This window comes from Lissotriton vulgaris, chromosome 8 (genome assembly GCF_964263255.1).
Source record: "Lissotriton vulgaris chromosome 8, aLisVul1.2, whole genome shotgun sequence".
Lineage (NCBI taxonomy): Eukaryota > Metazoa > Chordata > Amphibia > Caudata > Salamandridae > Lissotriton > Lissotriton vulgaris.
The window spans coordinates 1,207,790,271-1,207,807,601 of record NC_141696.1 but is presented as its reverse complement, the minus strand read 5'-3'; the positions used below and the strand labels follow the sequence as shown (position 1 = coordinate 1,207,807,601).

Here is a 17,331-nt window from a genome sequence, read left to right as displayed (position 1 = left end):
CTCACCCTGCTGCACGCCACACCCTGCTGCACGCCACACCCTGCTGCACGCCACACCCTGCTGCACGCCACACCCTGCTGCACGCCACACCCTGCTGCACGCCACACCCTGCTGCACGCCACACCCTGCTGCACGCCACACCCTGCTGCACGCCACACCCTGCTGCACGCCACACCCTGCTGCACGCCACACCCTGCTGCACGCCACACCCTGCTGCATTACTCACACTGCTGCTCGCTACACACTGCTGCGCACCACACGCACACACACACACACACTGCTGCGCCACACACTGCTGCGCGCCACACACTGCTGCGCGCCACACACTGCTGCGCGCCACACACTGCTGCGCGCCACACACTGCTGCGCGCCACACACTGCTGCGCGCCACACACACTGCTATGCGCCACACACACTGCTACATGCCACACGCTGCTGCGCGCCACACGCTGCTGCGCGCCACACACTGCTGCACACTGCTGCACACTGCTGCATTACTCACACTGCTGCATTACTCACACTGCTGCATTACTCATTACTGCATTACTCACACTGCTGCGCGCCCCACACTGCTGCGCGCCCCACACTGCTGCGCGCCCCACACTGCTGCGCGCCCCACACTGCTGCGCGCCCCACACTGCTGCGCGCCCCACACTGCTGCACGCCCCACACTGCTGCACGCCCCACACTGCTGCACGCCCCACACTGCTGCACGCCCCACACTGCTGCACGCCCCACACTGCTGCACGCCCCACACTGCTGCACGCCCCACACTGCTGCACGCCCCACACTGCTGCACGCCCCACACTGCTGCACGCCCCACACTGCTGCACGCCCCACACTGCTGCACGCCCCACACTGCTGCACGCCCCACACTGCTGCACGCCCCACACTGCTGCACGCCACACACTGCTGCACGCCACACACTGCTGCACGCCACACACTGCTGCACGCCACACACTGCTGCACGCCACACACTCCTGCATTACTCCCACTGCTGCATGCTGCACACTGCTGCATTACTCCCACTGCTGCATGCTGCACACTCTGGGACACCAGCACATCACTCTGGGACACCAGCACACCACTCTGGGACACCAGCACACCACTCTGGGACACCAGCACACCACTCTGGGACACCAGCACACCACTCTGGGACACCAGCACACCACTCTGGGACACCAGCACACCACTCTGGGACACCAGCACACCACTCTGGGACACCAGACACCAGCACACCACTCTGGGACACCAGCACACCACTCTGGGACACCAGCACACCACTCTGGGACACCAGCACACCACTCTGGGACACCAGCACACCACTCTGGGACACCAGCACACCACTCTGGGACACCAGCACATCACTCTGGGACACCAGCACATCACTCAGCCCAACCACAGCATCAATCAGCACCACAACAGCATCAATCAGCACCACAACAGCATCACTCCGCACCACACAGCACTGTCATTGCTTACTACCACAAGCATTGCCATAGCCAATAGGACTCGCATTAGGAAAGTGTAAGCTATTGGCTTTGTGAATAACAATGCTATTAATTTATATATTTTCAAAGCCAACACATTTAAAAAAATTGTCATTTACAATACCAATAGCTCACACTTTCCTAATGCGAGATCTATTGCATTGCAAATGCTTGTTCTGGTGAGTTATGGATATGCAATCTAATACAGCAGATTCTAAAATGTAGTTACAGCAGGAGTTTTATCATTGAGGAGTTCGACATTTCAGTGAGTTATTTAATAAACTCACAGTATTCCTTATACTCAGTGTAACTTTTAAATCATATTTGGAGATGACATGATGGGTATTATTTCAGGTGGCATTGGATTTGTGCCACTGTGAAAAATGAGAACCTTCTTTGTACATTAGCACACATGGCGATGTCACCTGAACCATATTACCACTTATATTTCCATAAAAGCATGCCATTTGGAATTGTCCGGCTTCCTTGGTAAGTATCCTGTGTTCTAAAGTGGATTGTCAATTCAGAACTGCTTATATCTACGGTGGAATTATAATTGGCTTCATTCTACATAGTGCAAAGGCAATAGTGTCTTTCTCATTTAGGATGACACGGGTTGGACAGGTTAAAGCTGCCATCAAAAGCTAAAATCATAGCAGGTTGTTTGTTTTAAACATGTCCAGTCACCCAGGGACATTTATAGGTGGTTCATTGCACTGAAGATAAAATCAGAGATGCCGGACCAAGTGTCATAACTTGTACTAGAATGAATTTGTGACCTTGTATTTGAATTACGTTTGTATTCCACAATATTAACTTTATTACCTGCGTGTCTGGACGACTCAGTTTCTTGAAGCTGCTTCATAATGACTGCCAAAGCAGGACTTATTATTTGAAGCCTATTATATTGCCTACAGTGGTCAATCATGCTGCAGCATACGTACCAAATGTTTAAGAAATGGCTTGTTCCCTAAATTGCCTTTTTTATTGATTGTTACAGTGTTGGCCTTTTGTAATTTCTTTCCAGGTTCTATTACAACTGCAGATGGGTCTGCCTTGGTGAAAATTGGAAATACCACTGTGATCTGTGGCATCAAAGCAGTAAGTTAATGTTTACTTATCCCTGAAACATATTGCTTCTCTTTAATATAGCATAATTGCGACAGGGCTTGTCACTCATTCTCACTGGTCTCTTTGTTAATGTAGGTGGGTTCCTGAAGCCCTGCTAAGTGCACTCATGGAATCTGAATATGTTAGTATTACTTCTATGAAATTTGATCTTTGTTGGTATGAGACACCTAGTACAAGGGACAAGCTATTGCGGTAACCACACTGCATCTACAATGTGAAATGCTATGACAGGAATTCAAATATCAAAACAAGCATTGGCATAGCCAATAGGTCTCGCCTTTGGGACCTTATAAGTGTTTAGCCATACAACAGTTAATGTTGTTGCAGTAAAGATATTGTGCTGCATAACTAACTAATTATATGGTCCTAAAGGTGAGACCTATTGGCTATGCCAATGATCATTTTTCTGACTGTGGCCTGGGGGACTCCAGATGTGCAAAGGGGGTATCTGGTATGTCTGGCTTGCATGGTGCCCAGCATGGTGGTAAGTGAGTGCATTGACTAGGGCTAGTGGGTGGTGTAAGCGTCCTTCCTGCACTGCGTTGGGTTGATATCAAAAGTCTGTGTAACATGTCCTCTTGTTGCTGGGTGTGGGTGCATGACGTCACATGAGACAGTTTAGGACATGAGGTGTGTGTGAAGGAACATGATGTGACTGTGGAGGAGGGAGGGGTAGAGGCAGCAAACAGTGGAAGAGACTGAGTAATTCAAGGGAGCGAGGGATGGGGAAAAGACACAACAAGGGGAAAGGAAGTGAAAAGGTGGCATGGAGTGGCAAGAGAGTGGAGGGGCTGAGCGGGGGACGGGGGGAGCGGGCAGCTCAAGAGACAGTAGAGAGAAAAGAAAGACAGATCGAAAGATGGACAAAGAGGATTGAAAGGAAGTAGTACCCGAGAGAGGGAAGAAAAGCAAGAACATGAAATGAAGCACTGGTGGAGCCTTTAAACCAACTCTGTTTTCTAGCCCTTCCAACACAAATGTGAGCTCAAGGTATGCATCCAACTTATATTCCACCCGATGCCTAACAAATGAAGGTCAAGCCGTGACTTCGCCTGTCTCGTGCGTCTCAGACTGCAGAGAGGCCAAAAGCATTGGGGTCAAATACAATCCCCATCCACAAAGTTGTATTTTATGGTTGAACAAGTAAATGTGCTCTTAAAAGGAAATGCTCAAAACTGCAAACGTCAAATTCAAGCGAGCCTTACAGGTCGCAAAGAACAAACGTGCGCATAAATTACCTAGCCAAATCCTGATTATTATTTCTACTCGATATGGATGCCTGCTCCACCCTCACTGTCAGCCACCACATACAACGTGTATGCTGCTTCCCCATGAATAAAGTTCCTGAGCTTTTAATTTGAATTTCGTATTTTCCTGAAAAGAAAAGGAAAAAAAAAAACTACAACTGACCGAAAAGGAAGATAATCTTTTCCACAAATCAAACAATTCGCCGAAATTCAAAGAGTAAAAGTAGCAACTGGTTACCTCTCTGTTGGGCGATGTGAACGGAGCGCAGTCAGACTTCAGGCTGAGTAACAGACCAGGCCACAATACATCGACTATATCTGACCAAGCCCGGCTACAAATAGCACTTCTGATTTCATGCACTGATCTAGGTTACGCTTTCAATGCTTGCGTAATGCGGACAACATTAGCCGTGACTGGCAGGAAAGACATAAATTGCAACAAAAACACGTCACTAAGGCTCTACCTCCCATCACCCTTTATGTTCTGCCAAGATGTGTTCAAGAACGTTAGGCACAACAAAAGAAGCCAAGTTGTTAAAAAACAAACACAAGAAGACACGTCTGGCGAGTGGAGTGTGCGTGCTGTAAGGGTGCCTGCGAGCGATGTGCTTAATGAGCCACGACGAGAGGAAAGCCAGATGGCGCCTGTGTGCATAACTGTGTGCGTAACTGCACGCTTTAGGACACACAAAAAGCTTGTCGTCCGCTTTTTAAAGACCCCTTACTAAAAGTCTCTCTAGAGCAACGCATGCGCGCTGTCTCAGGGGAGACCTAAAAATGGGGAGGCCTGTGATGCTTCTTATTCTTTTGTTTTGTGCACTTGTTTTTCTCTGCAGCAGGGGTGGGAGCACTTCAGTTTTATCTCCCACTCTCCAAAGGTAGATAGGTATCATGCACATCTGTCTCTTTGGTGGGCTGCCATAGGATTTGTTTCTTGCACTTGGGAACTATTTAAATTAGGAACAAATATCTTGGTGAGGCCTCTTCTAGAAAAAGTCTGCTTTACTCAAGGCCATTCGGCCAGTTGACTTGCTCCCCTTTTCCTTAGATAGCAACCAGATCTAGACTGGAGCAAAGACAGTTCTTTTACAACTGTGTAACTTTTACAACTGTGATTTCCAGGCTCTTCTGTGCTTGTCGGGTCTGAGGACAAGTGGCAGCAAGGTGAGTAGACACTTGCCCTCGTCCTCTTGACATGCCAAATCTTAGATGTTAAGTTGAACGGTAAAAACTTGATACCCTAGAGTTCATATTCATGTCAGAACAATGAATTGTGAATAAACAGGGGTATACCCAAATAACCCTCCGATACCTGGGCAAAGGACAAATTGTTATACAAAACAAAAATTGGTATCAAAGGAAATGATGCGGGAAACTTTAAATGAGTCGGGTCCATTAATTACTCTCTCAGCAATGACCATTGTTCATCATGAATATATCTTTTACATACACAAAGGGACTAGCGCCGGTCAGCAGTGGGAAAGGACCACAGAATACAATTATTTATACATACATAAGACCAATACACAATATAACACATAACAAAACCCACATAAATAAAACATATGAGTGTCCCCTTAAAATGTCTAAGAGAACCACTCTAAGGAATTCTGACCAGTGTGACACAGTATGGCTATTCGCTAAATAGACCTTGCTCTAATGTGGCACACAGCAATTTAATACATTTATGATTTATCCAGATTCCTCCAATTGAATGTCGACACGACCACGTTTGAGCCTTATCTTCGTTGACCTCTTCAGGACAGGGTTATACACATTACTGAAAACAAAGACATCATAACACAATTACTTCTGCCCCTATCTGAGTGTCAAGTGAGCCAACACCGGCAAAAGCAGGTAACTGCCCCGTGCATCAAAGTAAAATAACATCATTACCTAGGCTGCCACAAATAACCAAGGCTAGCCAGCCAAATACGCCACAAACACACCAAGTATGAAGAAATTACACCCCCTGTGTAAAACAAGCTTCAAATAATGAAGTGTACAAAAATAGAGAAAGAGGCACCCCTCACCTTAATCTAACAAAAAAAGGTATAAAACAAAGTAAAAGCAAAACACACGGGCATCTCGCCCTCGCAAAAAAATCATGCAGATGCTACGCCGTAACTGACAGGCATAACACTTACATGGAAGGATCAGGAGGTCAACAAGATCCCATCCGTGTGCATGTCTGTCACTATTAATCATGACTAGTCACTGAAGGGTAACGTATAGAGGAAGGAAGTAGAAATCATTAAGAAACTATCCCTCACGGGCGCCCGACAATATAATAATACTGATGCTCACAGAAGTTCACAAAGCGGGGACAAATACAACACTTACCTCCCACTCTCTTTGCGAGCCCTTCCATTTAGTCCACGTCAATGGTGGAGTTACCCGAGCCAAAAAGTGCAAACCTAAACAAGGACACAAACCAAACCTAAGTCGCGAAAAGCTCATTGAGGTTTTTACTTGTAAAAAAAAAAAACGAAAAAGTGGGAGTATTCAGACAGCGGTCCTCAGAGAGTCAATGATGTATGGTACATTATCACCTTCACAGTACTTTCAGCAGTTGTTTTCAGCTGCCCAATTATGATTTTCAGTCATTCCCATTTCGGTTATATGTTAAACAAAGGTATGTAAATATCCTTTTTAGGTCTCACCTAGCGATGCAGTTCAGAATTTGCCGCTGCAGTAATTTGGCAGCTGTCCCTCCCCCGGCCGCTTCTTAGGATAGGCCAGAGTGCACATGTTGATGGGTTTAATTTGCTCCTCCATATTCAGGCGATTTACATATTTTACTAGCAGCCCGCCCCAGCGGTGCCTGGGGCAGGAGGGGGCTGGGGGCAGCATTTCAGGCTTGTGTGCACTCCCGCCCACCACGACATTGTCTGTGTCCCGGACAATGTCGTGGCGGGCGGGGGCCAGGAGTGCACGCAAGCCTGAAATGCTGCCCCAGACCCTGAGCCTTACCGCAGTTGTTCCCGCCCAACCTCCCACACCGGCTCCCTCCCATCCCGTGTCCCAGAGCCTTACCTGAGCCGCCGCTCCTCCCAGAGCTCCTCACTTCACCGCCGCTCCTCCTCGCAAGCCTGAAATGATGCCCCCTCCCGTCCTGTGTCCCAGAGTCTTACCTGAGCTGCCGCTCCTCCCTGAGCTCCTCCCTTCACCGCCGCTCCTCCTCGTCATCACGTACGTTGTGGCTAGCGCTAAGTCATGGCCGTCAGCGTCGCGGCCGGCACTACTTTCAGGGCACTACTTTTTTTTAGTTATATTTTTATTTTTGCGTTTTTTTTTATTTTCTATAGCCTATGTCCATCTGCACACCCTGAGGATTACAACAATGTATTGGGTGTGTGGATTGGCGCTGTGGTTCCAGAGTTTACCTTGCCAAAAGATTTGTGTTCTCTCTTTATAATAGTAGTATAGAAAATGCACCGACGGTTCGAGGAAAATTCATAAAGGCTTTGCTTCTCAGAAAATCCAATGCAATGTTATCCTAACTAAAGTGTTTGTTTACAGTAATTGTCTACAACGAATACGGTTTTATTGTCGCATATATCAGGCTTACATGGTATCTTTTATATCCGTTAAGTAGGCATGCCGTTTAGTCAGGTAAAGTGTTTGACCAATACAAATAAAATAACTGCTCATTGTAAAAAAAAAAAAGAAAGTTTTGATAACTGATAAACTATTTATATACAGTAATTGGTTTTAGAAGCTGATTACACTGTTTCTAATTACTCTAATTTTATAGCCGGTGTGCAAAAATGGATGCATGACATACGGTAGCTGTCCATGCCACAGTGAGATTATTATAAGGGAAGGTATTGATTGACCATTGATTTATTATAGGCTGTGTTTCTAATTTCTTAACACCTTGAATGCTTGAGATATCCCTCTGCTGTGCTGGGCCATAATGTTAATGGGTGTGGTCATGCTCGTCATGAGCACCCTAGAGGTATACCTCATGATGAGCTGAGCAAACAACCTGGTAGTTCAATTTCTGCCTTTGAATCTCCCTCCTTTAATGGATGCCTGTCTGGGTTAGTGCACTTACCTGCAGATTTTGGTTTCACTTACCGTGGAGTCCCTCTAGTCTCTTGGCTTTCCCCAGGAACACTTGTGTGTGTGGACGGTGCAACATGTGCTCTTTTGTTTTGTGCTTTGCTATCACAGAACCCTTAGGGAATTGAGTCCTAACACCCTTCCACATCGCCCATCTATAATTAATGTGTCAGATTCTCCCTAGCTATGGGTCACTAATGGTCTAAACATTTTGTCATTGCATCAAATTTCAGGTTAAGTTCCACCACTCTCCTGTAGATTCTCCCAGTCGTTACTTGCAATGGCTTGTGATTCTTTGGCGTTTACAGCACTTGTTTCGATGGTTAACATTTCTTGCAGACCCCCAAACTTTACCTTAAGGGCAGCGTTTGGGTGAGAGATGTGGGACTCCTTTTGCTTTTAAAACTAAATAGCTTGTTTTAATATTTGTTAAATCAAAATAGCATTCCATATCCTGCACCTACCCCGACATGATCTCTCTGAGAGGCACAGACAACCTCTTTTGTGACAATAAGGAGAGCAAATGAGGACTCCTCTGTGGAAACTATTGAAAGCTTTTTTTCCTATTCTGCAATAGAAGCGGAACAGAGCCCCAGATAAGCTAATCTGACTTGCACATGCATGTAGCTCACAGGAAGCAATGGTTTATACTGCAAGGCTGCAAAAAGACATGCTTCAAAAGGACACTTGCAGTCTTTCTTGCTGTTACGCTATTGGCGTTGTAAATGGCAATGCCTTTTATTTACGTTTAAAAAAGAAAAACGGAAAAAAGGCATTGTCATTTACAATGTCAATAGCTCAAACTAATGTAAATGCGAGACCTATTGCATTGCAAATGCTTGTTTAAGGATGGAAGTGTGGGGCTCTATCACCTTAAAAGATCAGGAGCTGCTCACATCCGTATAGTGGCGTAGGACCCAATTGTGTTATCATTTTCTGTGTCTACATAGCAGCTCAAGCGGACAAGTCTATAAGCTATACAATGTTGGGGACAAGAGACAACTGTGTCTTGTGGAGATTACTTTTTTGAAAACAAAAGAAACATCTTTTATCCTTTAGAACTTATATTGGTTAAACCTAGCTTTTAATTATTCTTTAATTTGTGTAAACTAGAGGTGCCCAGCTGTGGACTCGGTTTTTACTCCCCAGTCAAGAAAGCAATTCACTTAGTGAATGAAAAACCTAAATCCGGTAGAGCTGACATCGCTAACATAGCGACTGTTTTTCATGGAGTTAAATCTGAAAATCTCAGAGGGCTTTGTACAATTTTGAAAGATAGTGTCATTTGGTGCTAGTCTGAAATACGATAATAAAACGCTAAAATTCAAATAAATGTGTCCACATCTAAACTGCTTTGATTTTCGTCAGTGTGAGAAAATTCCCCATTTGGACATGGTCACCCCCCACTTTTTTGCCTGGTATTTGGTGCAATTTTTACAAAGTGCACTGGGTTCCTGCTATCCAGGTCCCCATTGCCAGATTTTTTTACTGGTCCCCACCCCCCCACCTCCATTGGCAATACCTTTAGCACTCCCTGTAAGTCTGTAGTTAATGCTACCCCATGTACGTAGGGCAACGGGTACTAACAAGGGCTTCTAAGGGCTTCAGCGTTTATTGTGCCACCCTGACAGACCCCTCAGGGATTTCATGTAAACTGCTATTGCAGGCAGTGTGACATGGTGCAGAGAAAAGTGGAGACACGGCATGGCACACCCATACCTGCATACGCTGCATGCAGTATAGGGAAGTCACTCCTCCAGCTGGTCTTACGACCTAAGGCAGGGTGCACTATATTACATGCGTGGACCTATCTGTCTAAGCAGATATGCCCCTGTGATGTCCCAGTCGATTCTTAGATATTACAAGTTAACAGGGAAGCCATTTTAAGGGCATGCACTGGACACTGGTGGTCTACATAATGGCTTCACTGAAAATAGAGATGTTTGGTATCAAACATCTTGTATTAATTAGCCCACGTTTATTCCACTGATGGATTTATTAATATATGCGTCCAGAGGGAACCTTGGAGGTGTCCCCTGAAAAACTGTCTGCTAGTGCGCTGGCTAACTGGTGTAGATCAGCCTGCCACCACAGACAGGTTTCTGAACCCCTGCAGATGGGAGCCCCGCTTTCTAAGGTCAGAAAATATGCCCGCTCTGGCCAGAGGGGTTTTCACTTCCCCTAAGCAGGATGGCTAAGTGATCAGCACCCCTTGCATGAAACAAAGATCGTCCAGTTCGGACACAACCGGGACCAAGCATCCGCCGAGGAACGTCAGCACTTCAGAGAACCACCTCCAGAATGGCCCAGGTATCCTGATTTTCACACCCTCAACTGGCGAGACCGACATCCGCAAGGCCCTAGGACGCACAGATCCCACCTGACCTTTCCCCTCTACACCCGGGCGCTCAGACCAAGAACTGATGAACCAGCTGTCCCCCTTTTTTTCCCAGGACCTTTAAGACCTGAGCCCCTGTTTGGGAGCTTCTGGACTTGTTCCCCAGTCTCCCTCTGCTACCTGTTTTCAGATTCCCCTGTTCTTTCTACTGGCGTAGCACGCACAACCACCAAACCGACTTGCATTCTTAATCCCGGAAGCTCCAGGGCAGGTAACGAGTAAATGGTGGTGGTACTTTGGCCTCCTACGAACTTAAGTCCTGAAGGAGACCCTAGAACCCGACGAAAAGTAACTGTATGCAACATTTCTTTATAGGAAAGAATTGCTGCGTAAAGTCTCATTTAAGTGAACTATTTACTCACCTGTAAAATTCAATATTTGAACAAGTACTTACCTGATAACGAAGTTATTGGTATCCAAATTTATATAAAGATACAACTTATGTTTCTAAATTGGTCTTGGATTTATTCTTGAATGTGTCTCTCATTTATCGCCTCTGTGAGAACCACAGATGCTTGGCACTACCCTCTGAGAAAGCCTAAACTGCTTGCTCACGCTACCGTAAAATAGAGCATTTAGTGTTATTGTTGTAATGGATAAAAGAAGTCCATATAGTTGTAGAGTAGATTGTAGAAGATGGTTTATTAAGGCTTAGTTACATGTTATCAAGATGGTAAACTTCAGGTAAGTAGATCACTATATAGAAGATAGTCCCACCAGGAGCAGCCTCCCTGCTGCTCAGCCTGCACACTCCAATTGACACTCAGCACCTCACTGTAAGAAAGTGCCCTCTTTCTGCATGGTTGCCCCACGTTTTGTTGAACTGCTGATGTACTTTGACTGAGTGTGTCCTGTGCTCCTGCCAATTGGGTCCCAGGGCCTATGTTCTTTCCCTAAAACTGCATTGAAGACCAAACCCAATTTGCGCTCTGGCCAAGGTCAGACCCTTGTAAATTGTACCCCAGGTACCCAGGGCACTGTGACCAGGGAAGGTTTCTAAGGACTGCAGCACTTATTGTTCCACCCTTAAAGGTCCTGTACCTTTACACTCTCACACTGCCTTTGCAGGCTACATGTTTTGATGTAGAACAAAGTGAAGTGTTGATATGGCACACATCCCTGTGTGCCATACCTACAACCCACTTCCCTTGCATAGATCAGTCACCCCTGTAGCTGGGTGCACTATTCCAGTGGTGAGGATGCAGGTGCATGAGCCCTGTACCCCTACAGACATTGTAAGTGCAGTGCTACCATTAAGAGTATATGGTGCTGCGAGTTTGTCATTACTAACTTTACAGTACCATAATGACTGCACTGAAAACTGAGAAGTTTGGTATCAAACTTCTCAGCACATTAAACCCACACTGATGCCAGTGTGGGATTTAACCCCTTCCATGCTGATGACGTCCTCCAGCCATCATGCATCACAGTGGGCGTGTGCAGATGACGGCTGGGGGCCGTCATGAACCCGCCCACTCATTAAAACGGCCGCACAGGCGCAGAATCGCGGCCCCGCCCAAGGGGTTAATGAAAAATGTGCACAGACAGCATCTTAGAGATGCCCTCTGAAAAACGCCCTACCACTAGTGTCCAAGCTGAGTGGCTGCTTTCAGCTGCCACCACCAAACATGTTTCTGGACCCCTGGGTCGAGAGCCTCCTGGTCTTGAGGGGCCTAAAACAATGCACATCCCGGGACGAGGTGCTAAGCCTCCTCCCCAGGATGGGCAGGGTCCACGAAGAGGAAGCTTTAAAGTCCTGCCGCCTTTGTGAGCTTCCCCAGGCCTGTTGCTGCTTTCAGGAACTGGCCACTTCCGCTTTGGGCGGGAGAATCAGTGGGAAACCCAAGTGAGGAAGAAAGGTGTGCCCACCTTTGCCAACCCCACTACTCAGGTGGGGGAGGCGAGGTGAAGCACAACTCTCGGGCCAGACCCTGACAACTGGAGGGTGGCATAATAGGGGTGTGCCCACCCCAAGAAAGGAACCCATTGGTTCCAACCTTTACTTACCTGAAATGCCCCTAAATCTAGTATTTAGGTGGCACTCAAACCTTGCTTCCTTAGACAACAAAACTACAAGAAGAAAGGAAGAATGACCGAACAGCCATGATGAAGCTAAGAAGAGGAGGACGCCCACTGACCTGTCCCCACCTCGAACCTGCAGATGCGAAACTGGTGTATCCCGCAGCCAGCAACCTCAAGAACCCCGAGGACCTGCCCTGCCTTCCAAACCAAAGACTTTGTCTCCCGTGAACACCGGATTTTTTCACCAGCAGACTCCAGCTCCGGCGAAATCTGCTAGTCTGTACCCGACGTCCTTCAGCCTGAGAGTGGCCCAACACCAAGAGAAGGTCTTCCCAGCGATCCTGACCAGAGATCCATAACCTGCCTCAAGTATCCAGCGGAAGCCTGCAGCCTGAATTCAGAATGTCCCTCCCAAACACGACCAGGAGCTGGTAAAAAGTTCCAACCCTGAAAGACACACCTGCACCCAACGGCCCTCACCCTTGGGTGGCACAACCGACTGTGTCTAACGAACCCACAGCATCCCAACTTACCTCTCCATGTGGCGGTTACTCCCAGAAGACATTCGTCCCAAGCCTGCAGTGTGTTTGCAAACCGGAGAAACCCCCTTAAAGGCTACAGGGTGCCCGATGCTAAAACAGCACTCTGCACCCGGCCGTCCCAGTGCTGCTGAGGGTGCACCTTTTGTGCTGGCTTGAACCCCCATTTGCCCTGAGCTTAAGTACAGGAGCTTTGCACCCACAACCTTGGGGCCTGCTCGTAAGCAGCCACCAACCGGAGGCCCCTTATCCCCCATTGGGTAACATTGGGCTTCAGCACTCTGCACCCGGCTGCCCTAGTGCTGCTGAGGGTGTAATAAGAGTGCATCCTTGACCCTGGGGGAATCCTAGGCCTAGCCCCAGAATACCAACCGAACACTTACCTTTGAATTGATAACACTATTTTCCTCCATAGGATAACATTAACTGTTTTTTCTGTGAAAAGTGTGGAGTTGGAAAATCTATGATAACCTTTAAAACGATAACCGAATAATCAAAACGCTTCTACTTACCTGTTTACAGGAAATGTCCCAGTGTAGTACCCAGGTATACTACACTGTGTTAGCAAAGTAATCTGTAAAGTAATCTACTTGAAATCCTATTGAAAAGCCAATACAAAGTGTATGTACAGTATTCCACAGTATTGCATTACCAGTAACTTAAACTGTAACCAAACCAAAGTATATTTAACTGCAATTCAAAACTATTATATTATTGTTAAGTATTTATCGCTTACCTGTGCCAGGCTTGCTTGGTTCTAGGAAATAAAATAACTAAAATAATATTATTGTACAAAACCAATTGGTCTGAAGTTCAGTCTTTGAGGGTGTGATTTAATTTGCCGATTGAGTGTGTACAACAAATGCTTAACCCTACCCTCTGATACAGCCTTACTGCTCGCCCACACTACCACAAATAGTGTAAGGTGGTATCTACCTTTACCTCTACCTACCTTTGGGGTTTCACTGGACGCTGTGCACACTATACCTCACTTTGGTATAGTATACACAGATATCCAGGCATTCCATGTCATTACCAAGCATTCAGCATTCTATTCATCACCAAGCACTTCAGCACTCATCTTGGCTGAGCAGTAGGGAAGAAGAGGAAAGGATATGGCAACACTTAAGTCACAACAGTTCTCATTTTTGCTTCTGTAAACCAATTGGGGGTTTTCCTGAACTCTTTACAAAGTGTTCCTTGTTTTGATCCACTATTTAAAGTGGATGTGTATACTCAGACATGAGTCCCTTGCTCACTGCACCATCAGGATTCAAGCAAGCCGGGCCGAAGACGGCTGTAATGCCAGAAACCGGTCCCGGAAGCTTGTTTCCTTTCCAGTAAAAGAATTGGCTTGGTAGTTTGGCCTGCCCTGTTCCCATGATGCACTGGGCCAGGGACAGACTAATTTGCATGTAGCCAGGTTCTGAGCTGGGATGGTGCAGTGAGCTAAAAAACTGTGATGGATCAAGCCCTGGTCTCTTGACTGGGTAGGAGTGCTCTGCTTAATTCAGATACTCTGTCCATCACCATCCCCCTTTTCTGAATCGTTTTGTCCACCATAAGCGTGGAAGGGTATACTCAGACATGAGTCCCTTGCTCACTGCATCATCAGGATTCAAGCAAGCCGGGCCGAAGACGGCTGTAATGCCAGAAACCCGTCCCCGGAAGCTTGTTTCCTTTCCAGTAAAAGAATTGGCTTGGTAGTTTGGTCTGCCCTGTTCCCATGATGCACTGGGCCAGGGACAGACTAATTTGCATGTAGCCAGGTTCTGAGCTGGGATTGTGCAGTGAGCTAAAAAACGGTGATAGATCAAGCCCTGATCTCTTGACTTGGTAGGAGTGCTCTACTTAATTCAGATACTCTGTCTATCATCACCCCCCTTTTCTGAACCACTATATAAAGAACAAGCTTCCTACAGTCAGTTTTTGGGCATTTTCCTCGATGTTTTCTAGGAACATGCACACAGCTCAAACAGGCCAAAATCAAAGCAGAAGTGCTTGAATTCTACATTGTGGACTGACAATATCTGAGCTAGCAGCGTACCTAGATGTTGAAACCTGCCAAGGCCACACCATCAATCTAAAATGGCATGCCACTCCTTTGGTCTAAAAAATATTCCTAGATTATATACCATAGACACATTAAGGTTGGGAAGGACCGCTATGCTGGCGGACCTACAGGGAGACAGAACAGGAGGCCTCTGGAGGGGAGGACTCTCAAAAAAGGGAATACAAAACTTCCAAGGCCATGTTTATTATTCCAGCAAATAGATATATTTTCGTATTGTGCACATAACCATGTAACCTGACATGGACTGAATGGGGAAGTGAGGGGAGCGTGGGGTAGGGTGTGGGGGAAGGGGGCTGGGGTTAGTTAGTTTAATGAGACATTCTTTATGCATCATGCTAGAAAAGATTGTATGAGACAGCACATTGTCAATAAGTGATAATTGAAAGTAAAGTACGGATGTACTGCCATTACTTATAAGCGCCAATAAAACCATATGAGAAAACAAAAAAAAAATACACTTGAAAATACCTGCCCAGTGAAGTCTTCTTGAAATTCCAGAGAGGCATGTAGACTCGCCTCTTACTTGCAGCTAATGGCTAAATGCATAAGATCATAGTCCTTGACTCATGGGTACACTCTAGAACCTACCGCACCTTAAGCTTGTCACAGATCTAGTCCTACCAATTGGTCACTTTAAGTTTGGTGCTTGACCGTCTTGGTCCCTTACAAATGCTTTTCTGTAGCTTTCACTGCGGTCTGAGTGCACATCAGCTGCTGTAATCTGTTCCTGTGTTCAAAACCACTTTTCCGTATCTACCAAAGGGACCGAAATGAGCTATCAGCTGTTAAAAATATAAAGTAGGTAAACAAATGGGCTGCAGATATATAAATGGAAGTTCGATTTCCTCTTAAACTAAGTTGTTATCCAATATACATAATTTCTTTCTTTTCCGAATTAAGCTTCAATTCTGCTCTATTCAAAAGACCTTTACCAAATCGCTTTAAATAAAGTGTCTCCACTTTTTCCATTGAGACACACTTCTGATGAAAGTAGCCCTGAGTTAGTAATGACTTCGATCACTGTTGCAATAGTTACCACATCACATACTACCACAATTGTGGCCCTCCAAATGAATGTGTTAAGAACAAGTAGCAATATACAGTCAGCCAAAATTTGGAATCCAGTATATTCATTACATAGGTAAATTTACCATTCGTAGCTCCATTTCTACGTTTCTTGAAGAGATTGATCATAGATACAGATACATCTTCATGATAAATGGATGTGGAGTTAAGAATATAAATATACTCCCCTAAATTTATAATTAACTTCATAAGATTGTGTTTCTTATTGGTGTTGGCGTTCTGGATACAATGTTTTGGCAGGGCGGAAATTAAAACTCAATATTGTGATAGAACACAAAATACCACAACACAGAAGAAAGGGATACCAAAAACAATGTCTGAAAAACATATATCCCTATAAAATGCCACCACATGACTAATGAAATAACAGCCAGAGTAACAAATGATCTTTGGCACAAAGAAAGCAACTAACCACTATATATCTCCCAAACACGCCATAGATAATCATCCAAAGGGTCACGTGAAAAATGTTTTGGATTTTAATCATTTTGTTTTCAAACATCAGCTATTTGCTCACTTCATGACTGATAGAGGGGGACTTGCAAGGTAACATATCGCCCTTTGATTTGAAAAATTGAGAGTGGAGACTGGTGGTCTTATATGTAGCAAGTCCCACATGCCGTTACAGTGTGTGTTTGTGCGTAAGCGTGTTGCCCAGCCATTGGTTAGGCTGGCTGCCACTATCTTGGGTCTAAAATGGTTATCCTCCCCCACATACCATACAACTTTGTCAGTGTTCCAGTAATTGTAAAAAAATGTTTCTTTCATTGATCTGAATCTGGCACTGCAGGATTTGCTCTGGTACGAAGGAAGATGTAGGGTAGCCTTAACTGAGCTTCAATTGCCTGTGGGAAGTGGCGGATTAGGGGTGCCTTCTTTTGAGGCCTATTATCAAGCTGCACAGCTTCAATGAATAGCCAGATGGTTATCAGGAAATAACATTTCTGAAGCTAGCAGAGGAGCTGGTCCCCCCCTTTGCATGTAATACATCAATTTGTACATTCCACAGGGAAACTGTACCTTTCGTGGACAATACATATGCGGTTGGCTCGAAGATGTGTGACGAGTGTTGCAACTCACAAAAGACATTACTCCATATTCACTGACCTCACCACTTCAGAGTGGCACTTTACTACTGAGACAACACTACTCTAGGGTAGCTATTCCTGTCATGATAAATCACAGGTTGGATAAGTTGTAGGGGGTATAATGGGTACTTCCTTATTAGGAGGCAACCGGGCTGGCAGACGGGAAGGGTAGTTCTGCTCACTAAACA

At 45.8% G+C, this 17,331-nt stretch overlaps 1 protein-coding gene across 1 annotated transcript in view; it reads left to right on the top strand.

The window, feature by feature from the left end:
• The window catches only part of EXOSC8 (exosome component 8), a 289,111-nt gene that overhangs the window by 46,012 nt on the left and 225,768 nt on the right, over window positions 1-17,331 (top strand). Inside the window, exon 4 of the mRNA XM_086935084.1 lies at window positions 2,518-2,591. Coding sequence (XP_086791210.1) covers window positions 2,518-2,591 — 74 coding nt within the window. The remainder of the gene's footprint in view (window positions 1-2,517; window positions 2,592-17,331) is intronic.